Source organism: Eulemur rufifrons, chromosome 6 (genome assembly GCF_041146395.1).
Source record: "Eulemur rufifrons isolate Redbay chromosome 6, OSU_ERuf_1, whole genome shotgun sequence".
In the NCBI taxonomy this organism is placed as follows: Eukaryota; Metazoa; Chordata; class Mammalia; order Primates; family Lemuridae; genus Eulemur; species Eulemur rufifrons.
Window position 1 is genome coordinate 56,578,113 of NC_090988.1, and position 20,930 is coordinate 56,599,042.

The window sequence follows — 20,930 nt, forward strand, 5'->3', positions numbered from 1 at the left end:
CTAGGCTTATGTCTATAAGAGATTTTTTTTTAATTTTTTTTGCTATACTCATATATTACATCATTTATTTTTAAAAATTCCCTAAAACATCTGTTTAGATTCACATTTGGATTGCTAAATAAATCCTCTTCATATTAAAACCAGATTTCATCTCACCTATGGTGAAATTTTCTTTCCTTATAAAATGAAATAAATTATGTTTGCCTATGGTTTTATTTTGAAATGAGACTGAGAATAGTCAATTAAAAAACATGTCTAAAAATTATAACACCACCAAAGTGACTAAAGACTGTGCATAATACACTAGCTGATGGGAAATGTGTTTGTTGCTCTTGAGCTGTTAGTCTGTGTTAATGTCCTTTTCATAGTAAAGTATACTGATATACTATGAGAAACTGAAAGGTCAGGAGTAAGCTTCCTAGAATTCTAGATATTTGCTGTTGCGCCTCACATTTTTGTTTACTAATAGAGCATGATGATTTTCAATAAAGTTAGATTCAAAACATGGAGACGGAATGATGATAATATATATCATTCTAATTTGTCTTTATATAACATAGAAAATGTACCTCCAACTGCACATTTTTCTTTAGATGAGTTGTGTTGTAACCAGGCTGTTTTAGACCACTTATCTTAACTATTTCTAAAATAGTAGCTATTCTTTTTTAGATAAAGGGTCTGGATTGTACTATCTCTCCTGCTTCCTGTATCCCTTTTCTTCAATATCATTGGCACTCCTTCTTTATTAGAATATATATTTTCTTGCTCAAGTCATATTTTTTCTTTATACAATAATTAAAATCTCATCTAACTCTGCAAAAAGAGATTGAATATAAAATTATGGTTCTCTTCCAATGATAAGGAAGGTCGTGATATTCTGGAGATCTTAAAACTCTGAAATAATAGCTCAAGCCCTAATGTGCCCAGAAAATAGACGAATGATGCTTCTTTGAATCTGCTTGGTCTTGATGCTGTATATAATGGGGTTCATGAGTGGGGGAAAGAGAAAGTAAACATAGCTCATTGTAATATGAACCACGTGTGGTGCATGCTTTCCAAACCTATGGATGAAAGTCAGGCCGATCACAGTGACGTAAAATACCAGGACACAGCTAACATGGGAAACACAGGTGTTGAGAGCTTTAGCTTGCTCCTCTCCAGAGGCAATGCCCAGAACTGTCTTAAGGATTAAGATATAAGAAAAGACAATGATCAGAGCATCTAGGAAGAAAGTCACGGCAACCAGAATAACTGGGTATAAGCGATTAAATGTGATGTCAGCACAGGCGAGTTTCATGACATCTTGGTGGAGGCAAAAGGCATGGGAGAGAACATGGGAATGGCAATATGGGAACCAATAGAGTGGCAGGATTGGGGGCAAAATGGACACAAAGCCCCTCAGTAGTACCCCCAGCCCTATCTTCATCACTCGGGAATTAGTGAGAATGGAATTGTACCTCAGAGGGGTGCGGATGGCAATGAAACGGTCATAGGCCATGGTAAGCAAGATGCCCGATTCTACAATGGCCAGCGTGTGAATAAAGTAGCACTGAGTGAAACAGGCTTCCTGGGCAGTCTCCCTCTGGTCCAGCATCAGGACGCCCAGGACTGTGGGCATTGTCGTTAGTGTCATCCCAAGGTCTGTACCCACCAGCATGGCCAGGAAGTAGTACATGGGGTCATGAAGGCTGTGGTCATTCCAAATGAGGATGAGAAGTGTGACATTTCCACAAAAAATGGAGAGATAGATGGCAAAGAAGGGAATAGCGATCCAGTGGTGAATTCCCTCTGAGCCCAGGAAGCCAGTCAGCAAGAAGGGGGCTGCACTGTTGTTGGACCACATGGTAGGTGTTGCAGGTGGAGGAGAGCTTTTTCGGAAGCGATGACCTCTGAATAGGCTATATTCTTTCTTTCTCTCACCATCTGCTGGTAACACATTGTAAGGTCATTTATTACCATGACACTAACAAATGTTTATGTATTGTCTCAGATTTAATTATTTGTAAGCCCAAATAATATTAATCATAATCATCATAATACAATTTACTGTGAAAGATACAACTTTTATTTTTCAATCACACACCTTATTGTTTCTAGCCCTGACTCCTAATTCAAAATAGCTCTCCTCTAATTCCATTTCATTGTCTTCACTCTTTTATTTCTCCTCATAATATGTCTCTTATGGGCCCTTGCTGTATTCTATCTGATTTGGGTCGGTTCAGATTTTCTTTTTTGAAACTAATGAGATAAACTGTCTTAAGAATCAGTCATTGCGAAAATGCTTCATCAGTAAAAATGAGCCCACCATCATGGGAAATGTTATTATCAGTATTGCCATCTCGAGCGGACTGTGAATAGGGAGAGAGCTCATGTGACTGTCTAGAGAAATGTGCACGAGTGGGTAGAGCTAGTAGACTATTTTAGCAAATGTGATTACTCAGTGGACTTGGGATCCAGCAAATTTTCAGTGCTACAAAAGGTCTAAGACCTGCAACATCAGAGACAAATTTTAAAACAGGGAAAAACACACAAGTTTGGAACTCCTAAAGCAAGTTTTTTAAAGAAGATAGACTCCTAGAATAAAGGACTCTACAGAAGCCTAATCCTTATATAGAGTCATAGATTTTAAAATGATGTTTATATGAAGGGAAATAGTAATATCAGAAATTGGAGATTGAGTGTATAAACTTTACACAGCCAGTTCTAGGAAAAGATAAGGACTCCCGGAAGGAAACATATGGTGACTATACTGCTGGTGGAGACAATTGTATAGACCCTGTAATTATTATAAAATCCATATCCAGAAAAATTAATAATGATCTTCATAGGGGGCTGTGAAATATGGCCTGTTTATAATTACACTCCTACAAAATCAAGTTTGCTTTGTTTTCATGTAACAAAGAAATCTTATAACAAGTTTATTACAATAACAGTTAAAGAGAACCACAAGGGAAACAGTTTCTCCCAAATTCAGTTGGATCTATATGTGTCCATAATCTTTTAAAAAACCATTTCCTATCATAAACATTTGTATTGATACTTCTAAAAGGAAATTCAGAAAAAAAAATGAAGTGATAATAATCTTTGCATCACTTCAGTTTTATAAAAAGCTATAAAAACAATGATACATGTATGTTTGAGAAGTCTGGTGCACGGTAACATCTCTAACAACAAGCAATGGACGGTGGGAGGAGATGAATAGAGGAAAGGTAACGGGCTGTGGAAATGGCTGCAACTTCAGGAACATCGTCAATGACAAAAATGTCAGTCTGGGCACTGAAATAGCAGATACTCTATTGATATGAACACTGAAAATATTGCCAGCTAACCTGATTCACTAAATTATAACCTATGTGGGGCTCACCTTGGCAACACATATCTCCCCACCTACAGGAATGATACATGTATCCTCAAAAATCCTCTTAACCTTCCAACATTGCCTTATATGAGAATAGATAAATGTCATGATTTGTTGTACAGGATAGGGGCAAGCCACCTATTTTGACCTGCTGTTATACAGAAAGTGGACCAGAGAGAGGAAGCAAGAGAAGACCCAAATGTGCCTAAATTAGAGTGGTGTTTTCAAAGCCTGAACTATGAGTTTTCAGCTTTGGGATCCTCAGATTTTAGGTACCAAAACAGTGTGGTAATTCCTTTGGGAATAGCTGTTACACTTAATTAATATATTTTTATTAACCTAAATATAATAGTACCTTATTGATTACCTACAGTCCCTAGCAACATATTGACATTTAATTGTGTCAGATTTGGTGGTACCAGAAACTGTCCACATACCCAAATATGCTAAGAGGACTAGCTGCCCAGTTTAGGGAGTCTCCTAATATGTGGTGCATGACATTAGTGACAGTCTAAACTTTGGTGGAATTTCTCATCACCATCAGGTAAGCCTAGAGGCTCCATAAGGGATATAGACGTGACTAAAGCTCACTATTCTCTCGCCCCATTCTGAGGGTCTTTGGGCTGATTCTCTGAAAGCAGCTAACCCTGAATTCTCAAGAGTTTCTGAGAGTAATGCAGATATATCATTTTGAGTTTCTGCAACTTGCTGTGCTAAGGCTGAGGAACTGTTCCAGAAATCAGTTATAAAGACATAAGAAGTTGAAAAAGAAGGCAAAAAGAGCACATTAAAATCATGTTAAGAAAATGGGGGAAAAAAAAACCTTCTATTTAGTTCCAGATAATCTGCAAGAACCCTGTACAATCAATCTCTCCTGACGCCACTTTTTCACCTCACCTATTGCCCAAAAATCTGTGTTCCTTTGGAAGAAATTAGTAAAAATAAATGAGTAAATATTTTAAACTCAACTAACAGTGGGAAGCCATGGGATGGAGATAGTAGTATGCAAGGTCTCAACTTTTAAGTGATTGTTCAAATCTTACCTTAAGTAGAAATTAACATGGCAGAGTAGATGTGGAAAGAAACGTTGAGAACCTAGGAAAAACTTCACTTCAGAAAAAAGGAAAGAAAAATATTTCAAGGGAAATTGCCAAAGAAGTAGGCAGAGACATAAAAGGACAGCAAAGGTGATCTATACTTATAAAAAAAACAAAAAGCAGTGGAAAAGGAAGTTTATAGAAGTAGATAGTATGGTTGTTTAATGGTGAAAAATATCAGAATTGTCAAAAAAGACAAAAATGAAAAATGCCCATTGTTTTTGGCAACTAGGTCTTTGGTGACTTTGACAATTTCAATAGAATGGCAGAAATAGATGCCTAATGATTATGAGATGAAAAGTAAATGAAAAACAAGAAAGTGAAGACAATATGTTATTCACATTGTTCAGATGAGGAAATCAAGCCTTAGGTTAAGTAATTTGCCTAAGATCATACAATAAATATTTGGCATAAAGAAATTCAAACTCAGCTTTATCTGACCCAAATCCCAAGCTCATTTCTCAACCAGTATTCATCAAATATAAATGATATAAATGATGTTCATCCAAGTTTGCTTTTCCATATGGCAGCCCCTTTCCTGAACTATTCATCATTTAATTAAAAAAAATATTTTCTGCCTTTTCGCCCTTCACTCAAGAATTGGTTGCATATGCCAAGTAGAAAAGTCACTCTTAAACACCCTTGCTGCATTTGAATCCATAGGCTTCCTTACCCGAGGCACAGTTTTTTCTTTGTGATTTCTGAGCATGATCTGAGGATTGGGTGTTTGCTATATCCTCAGTATTTATTCAGTGTCCTGACGAGTGATATGTTTGTTAAAGAAACAACTCCCAAGGGGTCATGCTAGCTCATTTCCATGTAGGGTATTTGGGAATACTGTACCAAATATTCCCCTTTTCCTCCCCAACCTGGGAAAGATCTGGGCCACTGAAGTTGGTCCCTACGGTGTGCATTTCTTTTTTGAATGGAGATCCTCTAAGAGTAGCTGTGTCTCTGACATCAAATAAGGCATGACTTATCTGAATCACTCCCAGGTAGTCTATGGGTCATACAGTAAGAAGATTAGCCACTTTTTCTTTCTAAATGTTGGCATTTGAAGAACATTCTCTCCTTTTCATACTGTTGATGTATTTTCAAAGACTGTAGTATTTTTAATGATAATGATCTAATCCAGCTCTTTATGAAATCTTGAGCCACCATCTAACAAGTTTATCTTGGTGATTACCCGTCAGACATTTATTTGTTCTTTCCATTTATTGAAAACTCACTACCTTATGAGGTAACCCATTCATATATACATATAAATATATATTTAATTCCATTATTTACTTTAAATTTATGCCTATATTATATTTATTATAGATATGTATGTGTATATATGTGTGTGTGTGTACACACATACAGACACACACATATATATGGAGAAAGAGAGAGAGAGAAATCTACTTCCCTGAAATATCTAATATCTACTCCTCATTTCTAGTTCTGATCTCCGGAATAAAACTAATCAAGTATAAACAATCACATTTATGTGCTCTCTCTAAATGTATAAAGGCATCTATATTAATATGTCTAATACTTTTTTTTCTTGATGGCTGAGCAACTGCCAGTCTTTCAACTGTTTATCATATAATGATTCCTAATCCTCAATTATTTCCTATGATGTTGCTCCTAATTGAACATAATAATCCAGGTGTCATATCAGTCCCATTCTGAAAATCTCCATTGGATCATATGCTGATCTTCTATTTGAGTAGTTTAAGATTGAGTACATTCACAACTCTATATCCCAAAACCTTGCCTTAAGGAATATTTCAGAATTCAGTATTTCAGATTTTAAAAAGTAATAAAATGTACATACTACATAATATATATGACACCCCTAGCAAGTAGCACCTTGTAAACTATCACCTGTTTATAATAGCGGATAAAGACTAAATATCCTCTCATATGTCCAGGTAATATTTTGCCACAATCTGATTTTAGATCATATCAGCAATAAATATATGTCATAACTCATTTTGCAGAGCATTTTTGTTTTAGAATTATGGTTAAGTTATAGCTTTTTTAATAACTTCATTATAAGCTCAATTTACATTGCAATCACAGTAAACAAAACTTTCTGAAAGATTTTAAGTGAGCTGTATTTTTGGTGCTTGGTACAGATCCTGACACATTTGGTGCTCAATAGATATTAGTTTAGTGAACAATTACTAAGCATGTAATCATGCCATTGGTTTTGTGGCCAATTGTAGATTTTTACTTTTTTTGTAATAAGATTAATAGTTTAGCATGCCAACCATGCTATTTCCTTTTCTTTATTGTTTATTTTTGTATCTCCAACTTTTGTATTAATCATAGTATAGAGAGAAATGCATAACATGACAGGGTCAAGAAAAGAGATTTATGTGTCTTTTTTCTTCTCAGTGCTTTGGTTGATAGTGTGTCTCAAGGTAATATTTTTCAGTCACTTATTATGGAATGCATATTCTCCATCCTGATGAAAAAAACTGCTTTGAAAACATGTTGATGTCTAAACTCACTGTCCACTTATTCCTGTGATCTACCCAGACTACTAACTAGTCAGAATAATACCTGGAAAGAGAATTTTAGTCCCAATAAAGGAATCTACTCATATGATACTATGCCAGAAATTGAGATTCTTTTTTTTCTTCTCTGTGTTTTATCAACTATGTCACCATATAAGAAGAGACAAAAAGTCATAATTGCAATCCCCGAGTATAGCCTCACATCTAGGTAAACATTAGGCCTAATGGTTCAGGCACAAGGCTGAAAGGAGATGTTTTAGTGTGTTGAGGGTACATAGAGGAAGTTTCCCTATGGAGAAAATGATGAAAGAAGAAGTTGCAATAGGTCTACTCCAACAAGGTTATGCAGGAACAACTAACCCAGTGTTCCTGGTGATAACAAAATACATAGGAAGTGTCTAACTATGTGTAGAAGAGTTGATAATATAGTGCACTTTGGGCCCCTGGTGAATAAGAATCCATGTCAACTAAACACAATGCTAGGTAATTGTATTTTTTTCACAGTCATTTTGAAAAATCTCTCCTCCAGCACCAATGGTAGCACCGAGAACTGAGTATTAAACCTCCAAGCCAAATTTTGGGACAACTTCACCAATAAATCTACCTTCCTACAGTCTGGTTCCTCCATCTTTGAAATAACTCTGCTTATCCAACAGTGAGTGGTTCTGATACACCTCTTCAGAGAGATTTAAATATTGTCATATTCACAATGAGATATCACTTAACTCCAGTGCAAATGGCTTTTTATCAAAAAGTCCCAGAACAACAAATGCTGGAGTAGATGTGGAGAGATAGGAACACTCACACACTGCTGGTGGGACTGAAAACTAGTACTACCTCTATGGAAAATGGTATCAGATACCTTATAGAACTAAAAGTAAAACTACCATGTGATCCAGCAATTCCACTACTGGGTATTTATCCAAAGGAAAAAGAGACATCCTATAAAAAAGACACCTGCACTCAAATGTTTATAGCAGCACAGTTGACAATTGCAAAGATGTGGAAACAACCCAAGTGCCCATCAATACATGAATGGATTAATAAAATGTGGTATATGTATACAACAGAGTACTACTCAGCCATAAAAAATGGTGACCTAATGCCTCTTGTATTAAGCTGGATGGAACTGGAGACCATTATTCTAAATGAAGTAACACAAGAGTGGAAAAACAAACATCACATGTACCCATCATTAAATTAGAATTAATTGATCAACATTTATGTGCACATATGGAAGTAACATTTATTGGAAATCAAGCAGGTGGGAGGGGGGAGGAGGGGATGGGTAAATTCACACCTAACAAATACAATGCACACTATCTGGGTGATGGAAACACTCATAACTTTGACTCACATGGTACAAAATAATTTATGTGCCAAAACATTTGTACTCCAGTAATATTCTGAACTAAAAAGTAAATGAATAAGTAAATATTATCACATTCACAACCCACTACATGTCCAAATAAGCATATCAATGATGTTGGCCCATTATAATTTGAATCTCCTGTTCATCTCAGACATAAGTTAAAGATTATTAAATAAACTATAACTTGAAGATCTGTGACAGATAGACGAGATCTTTCTCACAAAACTTGACTGACCTAATAGAATTTTAATGTGAATGGCCTTAGCCAGCTTAGCTGGAATCACTTCTATTTACTGTAAAAATGTAACAGAGGCAGCCCATCTCTAAAATTTAGCTGTTGGAGCAGGATACAGTATCAAATACCTTGTGAATAGAAGCCACAGATTATATATAATTTACTTCAACATAACTTACAAAACCAGTCTTTCCTCAGGGATAAGAATCTCTGCACCAAGGTCAGCAAATCAAGATGAGAATGATCTGAAATGGAATTTTCTAATAACACACTTATAAACATTATTGACCTCCTGGGCACATTATGAGGAAGAGAAGAAGCTTTTGGGTGATAACCAGATTTTGATTTATACTTAGCATCCATAGCTTAAGCATTGCACTCTGGAGCACATCGTCCCCCTGATGAAATTTGTGGATTAATACTCCAGTTTCATAATGAAATCAGTCTGAAAAAGTTTTAATATCACTGGCATGTAGAAAATGGCTCCCTATAGCCATTTTCTAAAGCACTACATAGATTGGATTTCATTTCTCTCCATATTTTTCTGTCTTCCCAATATAGAGCTTTATACAGAGAAAACCAGAGCAAATATTTGATCTAAAGAAATCACCAGTTCTAATTTTTCTCCCTGAAAATGCATCTGTAAAATGTGGATGCTTTATATTTTTAGTTCTGGAATGACTATATTCTCTTTTTTTCTGTCTTTCCCTGTCACAACATCTCCAGTCAAATGAAAATTTATTTGAATAATCTGAACTGAAAACTTTTTTCCTCCTGGAAGCTTGTCTAGTTTTCTTCTTCAAGGGGTCACAGTAGAAGGAGGTGTACAGATATGTAGAATCTGGGCATATTAAATGGAAGACATAAATAATTTACTAAATATTTTAAGAAATTGTGAGGGATTTAAGACTTTGTTAGAAAAACATGAAATGCAGATTAGGGGTTCAAGGAGTCTCTAGACCTAGACTAGAGGAATATTTAAAAGGACATCTGGACAAACTGATTTCAAATTAATTCAGTACACATTTCTCCAAAGAAGATATACAAGTGACCAATAAGCACATAAAATGATGTTGAACATCATTATTCATTAGAGAAAAACAAATCAAAAGCAGAACAAGACACCACTTTACACCTACTGAGATGGCTATAATCAAAATGACAGGAAATAACAAGTGTTGATGAGTACGTGGAGAAATCCGAACCCCTGTACATTGCTACTGGGAATGTCAAATGATACAATAGCTGTGAAAAATAGTAATTTTCTCAAAAAGTTAAACATAAACTTACCATATAATCAAGCAATTCCTTTTATAAATATATATCCAAACAAATTGAAAACGGACTCAAACAGATACTTCTATGACAATGTTTATTGTGGCATTATTCACAGTAGCCAAAAGATGAGATGGAAACAACTGAAATGTCTATCAACAGATGAACAGATAAACAAAATGTAGTATATACATACATACAACAGAATATTATTTAGCCATAAAAAGAAGTTCTGATACATGTTACAACATAGATAAATCTTAACTATCCTAAGAGAAATAAGCTAGACACAAAAAGACATTGTATGATTCCACTTGTATGACTTATCTTAGGCAAATTCACAGAGGCAAAAAGTAGACTAGAAATTACCAGGGACTGGGAGGAGAATGGAATGGGGAGTAATTGATTAATGAATACAGAGTTTCGGTTTGGTGTAATGAAAAATATTTGAAATAAATAGTGGTGATAATTGTATGACATTGCAAATATAATCAATGCCACTGAATTGTACACTTTAAGGTTAAAATGGCAAGTTATATGATATCTACACATGCATATATTAACATAATAAAAATAATTCATTAAATTTATTCCAATTCATTACATTTAACATGAAAGTTTAAAAAGGGAAAGGTTGAGATCAGAAATTATTTCTAAGTTATATATTGAAATAATCACCCCATGTATCCATGTGTCCACACACACATACACATATAATTACACATATTCATATTAGCATAAAGTCTCTTAGATTTTAAAGATTATTTATTTTGTTTTTGTAAATTGAAAAGGATGGTTCATTCAACAAGTTCACTTGAGGGAAAGAATCAAGCATAGACTGTTTTTCAGTTTCATATTGTCTTCCTCAAAGATCTATGATTGCAAATCAGGAAGTATATGCTCTAAATCTATGGTAACTTACTTAAGCCCTTGTGAAAGAACTTCATTGTCCAATATATTATTGTTACTTGCTTATAGAGTAATCCACAATTTAGTTCTTCATCTCATCTTCATATTTATGTTTGTGTCAGATTTTCTGTCTTTAACCCCTTGCATTATATCATAATTTATACATTATGTCATATTTGACAGTATTTTTTAGACTGCTGATTTAGAACTCGCTCTACTTTGGTGCAAGTCACCCAAGAAAACCCCTGATTTATCCTGCCTTCTCTCTAGATAGAAACCCAAAATATCATTTTTTCTCTGAGCTTCTTTCGGTGTCATCAGCTTGAGTTTGCTTCTGTTGTTCTGCATCCCTAAATTTTCAGCATATTCTGACACATGCTTTGCTTTTACTATGACTCTTCAGGATTAGGAAAAATAAAATGCATACTAAACATGATTTCAATTAATGACTTTTTAATGAAAACACTAATGTTTAGTTTTAAAAATCCCATTCCTATAGCTTGGAATATTTCCTTCAGTGACTTTATTAAATCACAACTGCATCATTCACTCTCATTCTCAAAGTCCCACAATTTTTAAAAAATAATGTCATTCTTCTTATTTATATATTTAATACATAACCAATAATTGCTTTTCCATTGGTCCTACTGTTATCCAAATAACATAAGTCAGAACTATAGGGTTATCTTTGCTCCCTCCCAATAATTTCTTCCCTCTGCTTTTCTAAACAACCTGTCAATCTTAATACATTCAGATCCTAAAAATACCTTCCATCATTACGTTCCTAAATTGCATTACTATCATCTTTTTCTCAAACCACTGTGATATCCTCTTGTGGTTTTTATGCTCTTTCCCTGCCTCCTTCAAATTCATTTTACAAACAATACCAAAATGATTTAAAACCCAACTCTTTGGGTAGATATTTATATCCTTACTATGGCCAACAGGGTGCTTTGGGATGTGGCCACCTCTTCCTTCTTCAGCCCCTTCTGAAAGCAATCACCCCCTTCCAGCAGCCACTTTCCCTGCGCACTTTCATAATCCATCCCACCTGGGGCTTCCACACACATTCCTTTATCCTTAGAATACTCTTGTCCCTATTTTCACCAGTTAGTTTCTAATCCATCTTCAGATCTCAGCTGAAGGGACACTTCCTCAGAGAATCTAACCCTTATTTTAAGCCATAATGTTGCCTCTGTTACACCCACAGTCTCAAAGCAGTTCTTTCTCTGTTTTATGATTAATCACAGGATTTATCTTAAATTGAATATATTTGATTTTTTGACTTGCCATTTATTTGAAAACTTCAAGAGGGAAAAATTTTGGTCTGTTTGCTGCTATGTCATTTTTGCTTAATAAAGTGCTAGGACTTTGGTCCTTGTCTGTCAGAAAAAAAAGAGAGAAACAAAGCGCTTGCCCCATAGTAGTGCCTTAAAAAAAACAGCCAAAGGAATGACTGAACATTAGTTCTACTTCCATAAAAATAAGCACTTGAGGAATGATTTAAAGTCCTTATCCTTCTCCCAGAACACAACTATTTTAGCATAGAATATGCAACAATAAATTATGCAAAAGTATAAAAATATGTAAATAAACTTGCTATCAGGAAGGGCTTTGTCAGTAAGGCCCTGATATCTCAACAGATAAAGCAATAATTTATATATGAGCTTTAAAATTATTTGTATATAAAAACAAACAGAAAATTAGGAAAACATTTGCAATATAAGTAAAATGCTAAGGATAATGTGTAATGAACTCCTACAAATCAATTAGAAAAGAATAAAAATTAGCAAAAAAATATGATCAGACAAGTCTAAAATGAGACTACCAAATGGCTGCAGCAAACTAAAATATTGTACTTCATAAAAATGAAAAATGAATTAAATGTACAAAAGCTACAATATTAAATTAAATTTCATCTGTTATACATTTAAGAAGTGTCTCTATTCAGCATTTAGAAAAAACACAGAATAAAAGAAATAAACACATGAAATGAACTAATGGCAAACTTATGAATTCAGGGACACTACTGTAAACTTTTATAAACGGTGTTGCATCATTTGGGAAAATTTTAAAAAGTTCCTTCAAATAGAGTGGTTTGGGGAATAGAGTTCCATGGTTCTTAACCCACATTCTATAATTCCTGTTTATGTAGCCACAAAATGGATCTGAAATCACACATTTTTTCTTATGTAGACTGTGGTTGAACTAGGCTGGCCACTAAATTTGGCCTCTCCTGAAATGGTACTTTCACTTCTTACAGACACTGGATCAGAATCGCCCTATCTTTCCTGCTTAATAGGGTATGTAGCTATGTTCTTTATCTCCAAATTCAATTGCACTCCACCTTCCTATCATCTCTTGGTACAGAGATAGATGGATAGATAAGTAGAAAGGTAGATCTCTCTCCACCTATATCTTTATATTTATATGCTAATATATTAATAGATCTATATTTATCTATTTATCAACCAATCAAATGAGAGATATATTCATTGCATTTCTGCTCAACTTAGCTTGCAACTTTATGTGATAATTAAAGTCTGTCTAACACAGATAAAAGAGATATTGGGTACAAAGCTGATATCTCTTACAATTAGGCAAAAGGTTCAGAAATTCTGAAGATCTCAAAATTTTGAAATAATAGCTCAAGATCTAGTGTGCCCAGAAAATAGATGAACAATGCTTCTTTGAATCTGCTTGGTCTTGATGCTGTATATAATGGGGTTCATGAGTGGGGGAAAGAGAAAGTAAACATAGCTCATTGTAATATGAACCACGTGTGGTGCATGCTTTCCAAACCTATGGATGAAAGTCAGGCCGATCACAGTGACGTAAAATACCAGGACACAGCTAACATGGGAAACACAGGTGTTGAGAGCTTTAGCTTGCTCCTCTCCAGAGGCAATGCCCAGAACTGTCTTAAGGATTAAGATATAAGAAAAGACAATGATCAGAGCATCTAGGAAGAAAGTCACGGCAACCAGAATAACTGGGTATAAGCGATTAAATGTGATGTCAGCACAGGCGAGTTTCATGACATCTTGGTGGAGGCAAAAGGCATGGGAGAGAACATGGGAATGGCAATATGGGAACCAATAGAGTGGCAGGATTGGGGGCACAAGGGTTAAAAAGCCCCTCAATAGAACCCCCAACCCTATCTTCATCATCCTGGAATTGGTAAGGATAGAGTTATACCTCAGAGGGGTGCGGATGGCAATAAAACGATCATAAGCCATTGCAAGCAAGATGCCCGACTCCACAATGGAAAGAGAGTGGATAATGTAGGCCTGCAAGAAGCAGGCCCCATGGCTCACCTCCCTGTGATTCACCCATAAGACACCCATTACAGTCGGCATTGTGGTCAATGTCACTGTGAGGTCTGTGCCTGCCAGCATGGCAAGGAAATAGTACATGGGTTCATGAAGAGTGTGGTCATACTTGATAAGGTAGAGGAGCATGCCATTGCCAAGAAGCACAGAGATGTAGACAGCAAAGAAGGGGATGGCAATCCAGTGATGAGCGGCCTCCAGACCTGGGAAGCCAGTCAGCAAAAAGGGGGCCTCACTAATATTGGGCCACATAGTGTGTTCACAGGGAAAGAGCAGATTTATGGAAACTATTACCTGCCAAACTCAACTTTTTCAGTTTGCACTACCTCCTTGTGGGACTTTATCACAATACTCATATTTAGGGATAATTAACTAATATATGGATGGTTATGAAACTATTATCTTTTTAAAAAGCAGTAGAGATTTATAGACTATTCTAGGGATGAGAAATAAAGATATATTCCTAAGTTATAAATAGTATTAGGTTAATATTTAAAATTTTTCAATTAAAAAAATCACATTTAAAAAATAACATCACATGCCATTTTTGGTTGTATGCTATACAATGTTTGAAGCAAACAACAAAAAAGATGGCAAATTATGCAACTAAATTACAATTTTGATTAGCTAAACTGCTGTTTAGTTTGGTTGTAGATTTTTTTTCATACACTTAAACTTGATTTTAATTTTATATTTCACAAGCATAATACAGATAACATGTTTGGTTAGAAAGCTTTTCTTTGTTTAGTTTTGAAATTGAATGTCAATGTTTAATGTAATTCTAACAAAAGCCATGTAACCTCTATGGAGAAAAATAGATAAAGGCAGACGATGCCACATTTAGTCTAAAAATATTCCCAATGTTCCTGAAGCCCATCCATGGGTCTCGCTGAAGAAACTTCAAACTTTCCTTGACACATTTGTTGACATAAAAAATTCCGTGCAATAGGTGGGTGTTAGCCAAGCCACCAGCGATATATTCCACTACACAGACCTCAGGAAAACCTTTCTATCTTCTATCGACTGCATCTAACATCAGAGGAGAGAGGAATCATTCCATATTTCTGTTCCTGGCACTCACCCACTCACACACAGTCTTGTTGCTGGAGTAGGAACCTGTTCCTGCCCCATTTAGGGACTCAGTCCAAACACTCCCTTCTCAAAGACTGCTCAGGAAGCCAGGTTAGAGAGTTTATATATGTGGAAATCACCTCCACAGAGAGTCATCTTTCCAGATACTCAGGAGACTGTGTGACCTTTCTTCCCTCTCTGCTCTGCCTTGGAGGAGCAGGGCCACTCAGCCAAAGTCCTCAGGCCTCACAGGTATTCCCCAAAGGCTGGGTGAGGAAAACTGGAAACTCAAATGCCACAGAGGTGTGGAAATGTCAGGGCTTACTTATGTAATTCCCCAAGATTCTAAACATCAGCATATAGTAAATCAAAACATGTCCTTCTTGTTGACTATCATAAGGGTCAAAGGGATGTCACTTGCACCCAGGGTGACATGTGTCTTTATTTGTCTTAGAGTTTATGAGTTCTAATTTCATTTTGTCTTTCCTATTTCTATGGGAAATTGAGGTCCTGATTTTACAGGAGATTACTATATTGTGAATAATTCAGGGAGACAGCTGGAAGGATTATGATCATTTTCAGGGACTGTATACATCTCTTTATAAGCTTCTTATTAATTGTATATTTCATCACATGGCAGGATCATAACAGCTATTAACTTTCCAACTGCTGAACTGTGTGACAGGTAACACTTGTCAAATAGTTATTCATTTTTGTTAATGTTAATATCAAAAGAATAATAATGGTTACATGTGTATGCACCAATAACATAATATAATCTCAAATCATCGGAGAAAAACTCTTAAAATGTGAATTTTGTTATTCCTAATGGATAGAGATAACTGAGGGTCAGAGATGTAGGGACGTGTTTGAGGACACAAAGTTTCAAGTGAAGCAGGCAGGAGTAGAGCTGCTATTATATCAAAGGCCACAATCTTTCTGCAGTATTGTGCAACCTCTTTTTAAGAATAAGGTTTGTTACTCAAAGAGAAGTTAGTAAAAGTAAAATTATTGTTAAAAAGAAATGAGAATGATTGAAGTTTTAGCCTTTTTAACGCATTAGGCTTTTCTTCATTTCATAGCATAAATGGAATCTTTCCTATCTATGAAGACTTGAATTAAAAAGGTATGCACTCTGAGGTAATTTTTTTTTAAATTCAAGATACTATGGGGGTACAAACATTTTGATTACATGTAATGCCTTTGCCTTGCCCAAGCCAGGGCAACAAGTGTGCCCTTCCCTCATACAGTGCGCTCTGCCTCCATTACTTGTGAGTTTACCCACTCCCATACCCCTTATCTGACCAGCATTCAAAGAATATTACTACCATGTAAGCAACTTAGTGTTGATTAGTTAGTACCAATTCGATGGCAAGTACATGTGGTGCATGGTTTTCAAATCTTGTGATACCTCACTTCGAAGGATGGGCCCAATCTCTATCTAGGATAATATAAGAGGTGCTAGTTCACCATTGCTTTCTGTAGTTGAGTAGTATTCCATGGTATATATATATACCATATTTTATTAATCCACTCATGTATTGATGAGCACTTGGGTTGTTTCCACATCTTTGCAATTGTGAATTGTGCTACCTTAAACATTCGAGTGCAGATGTCTTTATTACAGAATGTCTTTTTTTCCTTTGGGTAGATGCCTAGTAGTGGGATTGCTGGATCAAATGGTATTTCTATTTTTAGCTCTTTGAGGTATCTCCAAATTACTTTCCACAGGGGTTGTACTAATTTGCATTCCCACCAGTAGTGTAAGAGTGTTCCAATCTCACCACATCTACACCAGCATTTGTTGTTTTGGGACTTTTTGATAAAGGCCATTCTCATTGGACTTAGATGATATCTCATTGTCATTTTGATTTGCATTCCCCTAATGATTAGAGATGTTGAGCATTTTTTTATATATTTGCTGGCCATTAATCTGTCTTCTTTTGAAAAGTTTCTGTTCATATCCTTTGCCCATTTATTGATGGGGTTGGTTGATTTTTTCTTGTTGATTTTCTTAAGTTCTATATATATTCTTGTTATCAGCCCTTATCACATGTGTAGAAAGCAAATATCTTCTCCCATTCTGTAGGTTGTCCATTCACGCTAATGATAGTTTCCTTGGCTGTGCAGAAGCTTTTTAATTTGATCAGGTCCAATTTATTTACAAAGTTTATTTATTTATAAGTTTGTTTTTTACACTGATTGAATTCCATATGTAAACTCTTCAGTTTATTTATTTTCCAATTACCAAGTCGGTGACCAAAAGCTTATCAAAATTTAAAAAGCTGAAGTAAAATGTTTTAAAAATTGTTTTTTTATATCTAAATACACTATTTCTACCTAATCCTATGAAATAGTCAGATTTTTACTTAGCCAAACTAGTGTCCTGGGAGACACTTTAAGTTTCATCAAAACATTTTACACAAAGTGTACTGTGGAAAATTTAAACATATTGTAGTTTTTTCTATTTTTTTATCATCTTCATCAACATATAGCTAGAGATAGGATATCATATTTAAAATAGACCAGACTTATTAATAGTTAGGGCTATTAGGCCTGATGGTACAGAGAGAGGGCTGAATGAAATCTTCTTCTGTACTATATGATTTTTAAAAAGCTATCCTCCTTATTAATAATATGATGACAGAGTGATACTTGGGTTTCCTTAATGAAGTACTGCCTTGTGCCCTAGGAAGTATGTGTGTATCTTCTATTATGAAAGCTGATACTTTAGAACACTGATATCCTAGTTTACTGAGCAGTAAAATGTGAATGGTCTCAACTAAACAGAATGTGAGGGTATCAAGATAACCCTTTGAGAATCATCTTGAAAAATATTTTCTTCCACTAACCATGAGGACACCTAGAACAGAGAACTCAAATTGTAAACCAAAGTGTAGGGAAAAGTTCACTAATAAACAAATATACCTCCCTACGATCTGCCTCCTCCGTCTTGAAAATAACACTGCTTACCCAGAGTGAGCATCCCCCTTAAATCTCTTCAGGGAGACTCAAATATTGTCATGTTCCCAATCTACTACATGCACAGGAAGACTACCAATGATGTTGGTCCACCATAGTTCAAATTGTGCTTTCCTCTCACATATATTGTGGGATTCAAAAAAAAAAAAAACAAAAACAAAGCAAGAAGATCCATGGCAGATTACTGGGATCTTTCTTACTTAACCTGGGGGTATTAACAGGGTTTAAATTGAAGATCCCTGGCCAGTTTGATTCTGTGATCTTCCAACAAATGTATCACTACAAAAGAGGCAGCCCATTCTTAAAATCTACTCATCAAAGAGGGATATAATACAGGGTAACTGGTGACCAACACTGTAACTTGTGATTTCCCATAATTTTGTTCTAGAAATATAACTTGCAGAGCCAGTCTGTCCTCAGCCACAACAGCTTCTGCATCAGTCAGTGAATCCAGCTGGGAATGATATGAAATCAGATTTTCTGTTAAGATGCTTAGATGCAGTGTCGGCCTCCTGGGCCCATTATGAGGAATAGCAGAAGTCTTTGGAAGACAAAATTTTAGGCTTTGTATTTATATCCAGCATCATTGACTTGAGCATTGTAATCTGAGATAAATTTTTCCCCCAATGAAAGGTGTGGGTGAATACTGCAGTTCCACAATTATCTGTCTGGAAAAAGTATTAGCACACAATCATAGGGAAACTTCTCCCATTCTCATTTTTTTTAAGCATTGCAGGAATTAGAATCTATTTCTCACCATGTTGTGTGTCTTCCCAATATGACTTAGGACTTTATTAAGAAAACAGGAAAGGCAAATCATGGCCCTGGAGACTCCTCTAACTAGGGCTAGAGGATATTCAAAGGTCATTAAGACTAGCTGATTGAAAAGTAATTTTAAAATACTCATTTCTCATCATTAACTTTATTCTGATAATAATAAAATGTTTTAAATCAGAATTTATTTCTACAGAATTATGATCAGAAATATTTGTGTTTGTTGTTGTACCAGTATATGTTAGCTGTGCTCACACTTACACATATACACACACATGTGCACACCAAAGCAAAATACATTCTTAGAGAATACTTGTGTTTGTTCTTAGACTTTTACTGGGGTGGATAATTTCCAGGGACATTTGAAGGAAGGAATTATGTTTGGAGTTTTTCAGTTCTATATGTTCCTGGTGAGAAATCTGTGACTAGGCTTCCCCTAAGATGTGCTATAACCTTATGGTAACATACTTAAGCACTTCAAGCCGTTTCCTCTATATCAGTGCTGTTTGCTCAGAGAGAAATCCAGGCTTTAGTTTTATATTCTGTATTCATCTTTGTTTCTGTGTCTTATTCTCCAGATCCCAGTTTAACTTCCAAATCTTTGTTTAGAGAAAAGGCGGACAAGGTCATGTTGGATTTGCTTGGTCTTGATGCTATAGATGATGGGATTCATTAAGGGAGGAAAGAGGAAGTAGACATAACTCATGACGATGTGGACCACCTCTGGCACATTCCTCCCGAATCTGTGGATAAATGTCAGACCAATCACCGTGACATAGAAGATGAGGACGCAACTCACATGGGACATACAGGTATTGAGGGCCTTGGCTCTCTCTTCACCAGAAGCAATGTCCATGACAGTCTTAAGAATTAGGATATAGGAGAAGAGGATGATTAGAGAGTCTAGAAAAACTGTTAGAAAAACTAAAATTACAGGGTAAATTCTGTTGAAAGTTATATCAGCACAGGCCAATTTCATGACTTCTTGGTGAAGACAGAAAGCATGGGAGAGAACATGAGAGTGGCAATATGAAAATGAAGAAAGACGCACGATTATAGGTATGATGGATACAAAACCCCTCAGAAAAATTCCCACTCCTAACTTTACCACCTGAGTATTGGTGAGAATAGATGCATATCTTAAAGGATTGCGAATGGCAATGAAACGATCATAGGCCATTGCCAGTAGGGTACCCGATTCTACGACGGAAAGAGAATGAATAAAGTAGGCCTGCAAGAAGCAGCCTGCATGGCTAATTTCCCTGTGATTCAGCCATAAGACCCCCATCACAGTAGGCATAGTGGTCAATGTCACCACGATGTCTGTGCCTGCCAGCATGGCAAGGAAATAGTACATGGGTTCATGAAGACTTTGGTCATCCTTGATGAGACAGAGGAGTGTGCCATTGCCAAGAAGGATACAGACGTAGACAGCAAAGAAGGGGATGGAGATCCAGTGATGAGCTTCCTCCAGAGCTGGGAAACCAGTCAGCAAAAAGGGGGCTGAGCTAATATTGCTCCACATAGTGTGTCCACAGATGGATTACAGCTTTCTTGAAACCTTGAATCCAGGAACCCAGATGTTTCAGTTGCAATATATCACAGTAGCCTCAGGCACAATCTTCATACTTGGGGATTGCTAATTGGTGTGATAAATTTGACTTTGCCACTATTTTCCTGCAGAAGAAGCTTAGGAGCACAGGCAATACTAGGGACAAGAAATGATAGTCTTTCCGTAATTAGAGAAAGATTTTAAGGTAATGGTTAAATATTTAACAAATAAAAATACAAAGTTTCATTAATTTTTCTTAAAACATCAGGCTCAATTATTTTGTAGATGCTTTAAAATATTTGTAACAAGTGATAACAAAAACACAGGAGCTCTCTCTCCCCTTCTCTTTACTCTTCTGCCATGGGCTGAAAACAGGAAAAAGACCCTCATTAGATGTGACCTCTTGATCTTGAACTTCTGACACTAGAGAACAATAGGTCCAGAAATTTCTGCTCTTTATAAA

General features: G+C 35.8%; 3 protein-coding genes across 3 annotated transcripts; all 3 read right to left on the reverse strand.

Moving 5' to 3' along the window:
- Nucleotides 1-907: 907 nt before the first annotated feature.
- On the reverse strand, nucleotides 908-1,843 carry LOC138384118 (olfactory receptor 51B4-like). The gene has a single exon (XM_069469389.1). It carries the CDS (start codon nucleotides 1,841-1,843, stop codon nucleotides 908-910), a length of 936 nt encoding a protein of 311 aa, XP_069325490.1.
- An 11,561-nt stretch (nucleotides 1,844-13,404) lies between these two features.
- Nucleotides 13,405-14,340, reverse strand: LOC138384119 (olfactory receptor 51B2-like). Its single transcript, XM_069469391.1, has one exon. It carries the CDS (start codon nucleotides 14,338-14,340, stop codon nucleotides 13,405-13,407), a length of 936 nt encoding a protein of 311 aa, XP_069325492.1.
- A 5,161-nt stretch (nucleotides 14,341-19,501) lies between these two features.
- On the reverse strand, nucleotides 19,502-20,440 carry LOC138384120 (olfactory receptor 51B2). Its single transcript, XM_069469392.1, has one exon. It carries the CDS (start codon nucleotides 20,438-20,440, stop codon nucleotides 19,502-19,504), a length of 939 nt encoding a protein of 312 aa, XP_069325493.1.
- Between the last annotated feature and the right edge of the window lie 490 nt (nucleotides 20,441-20,930).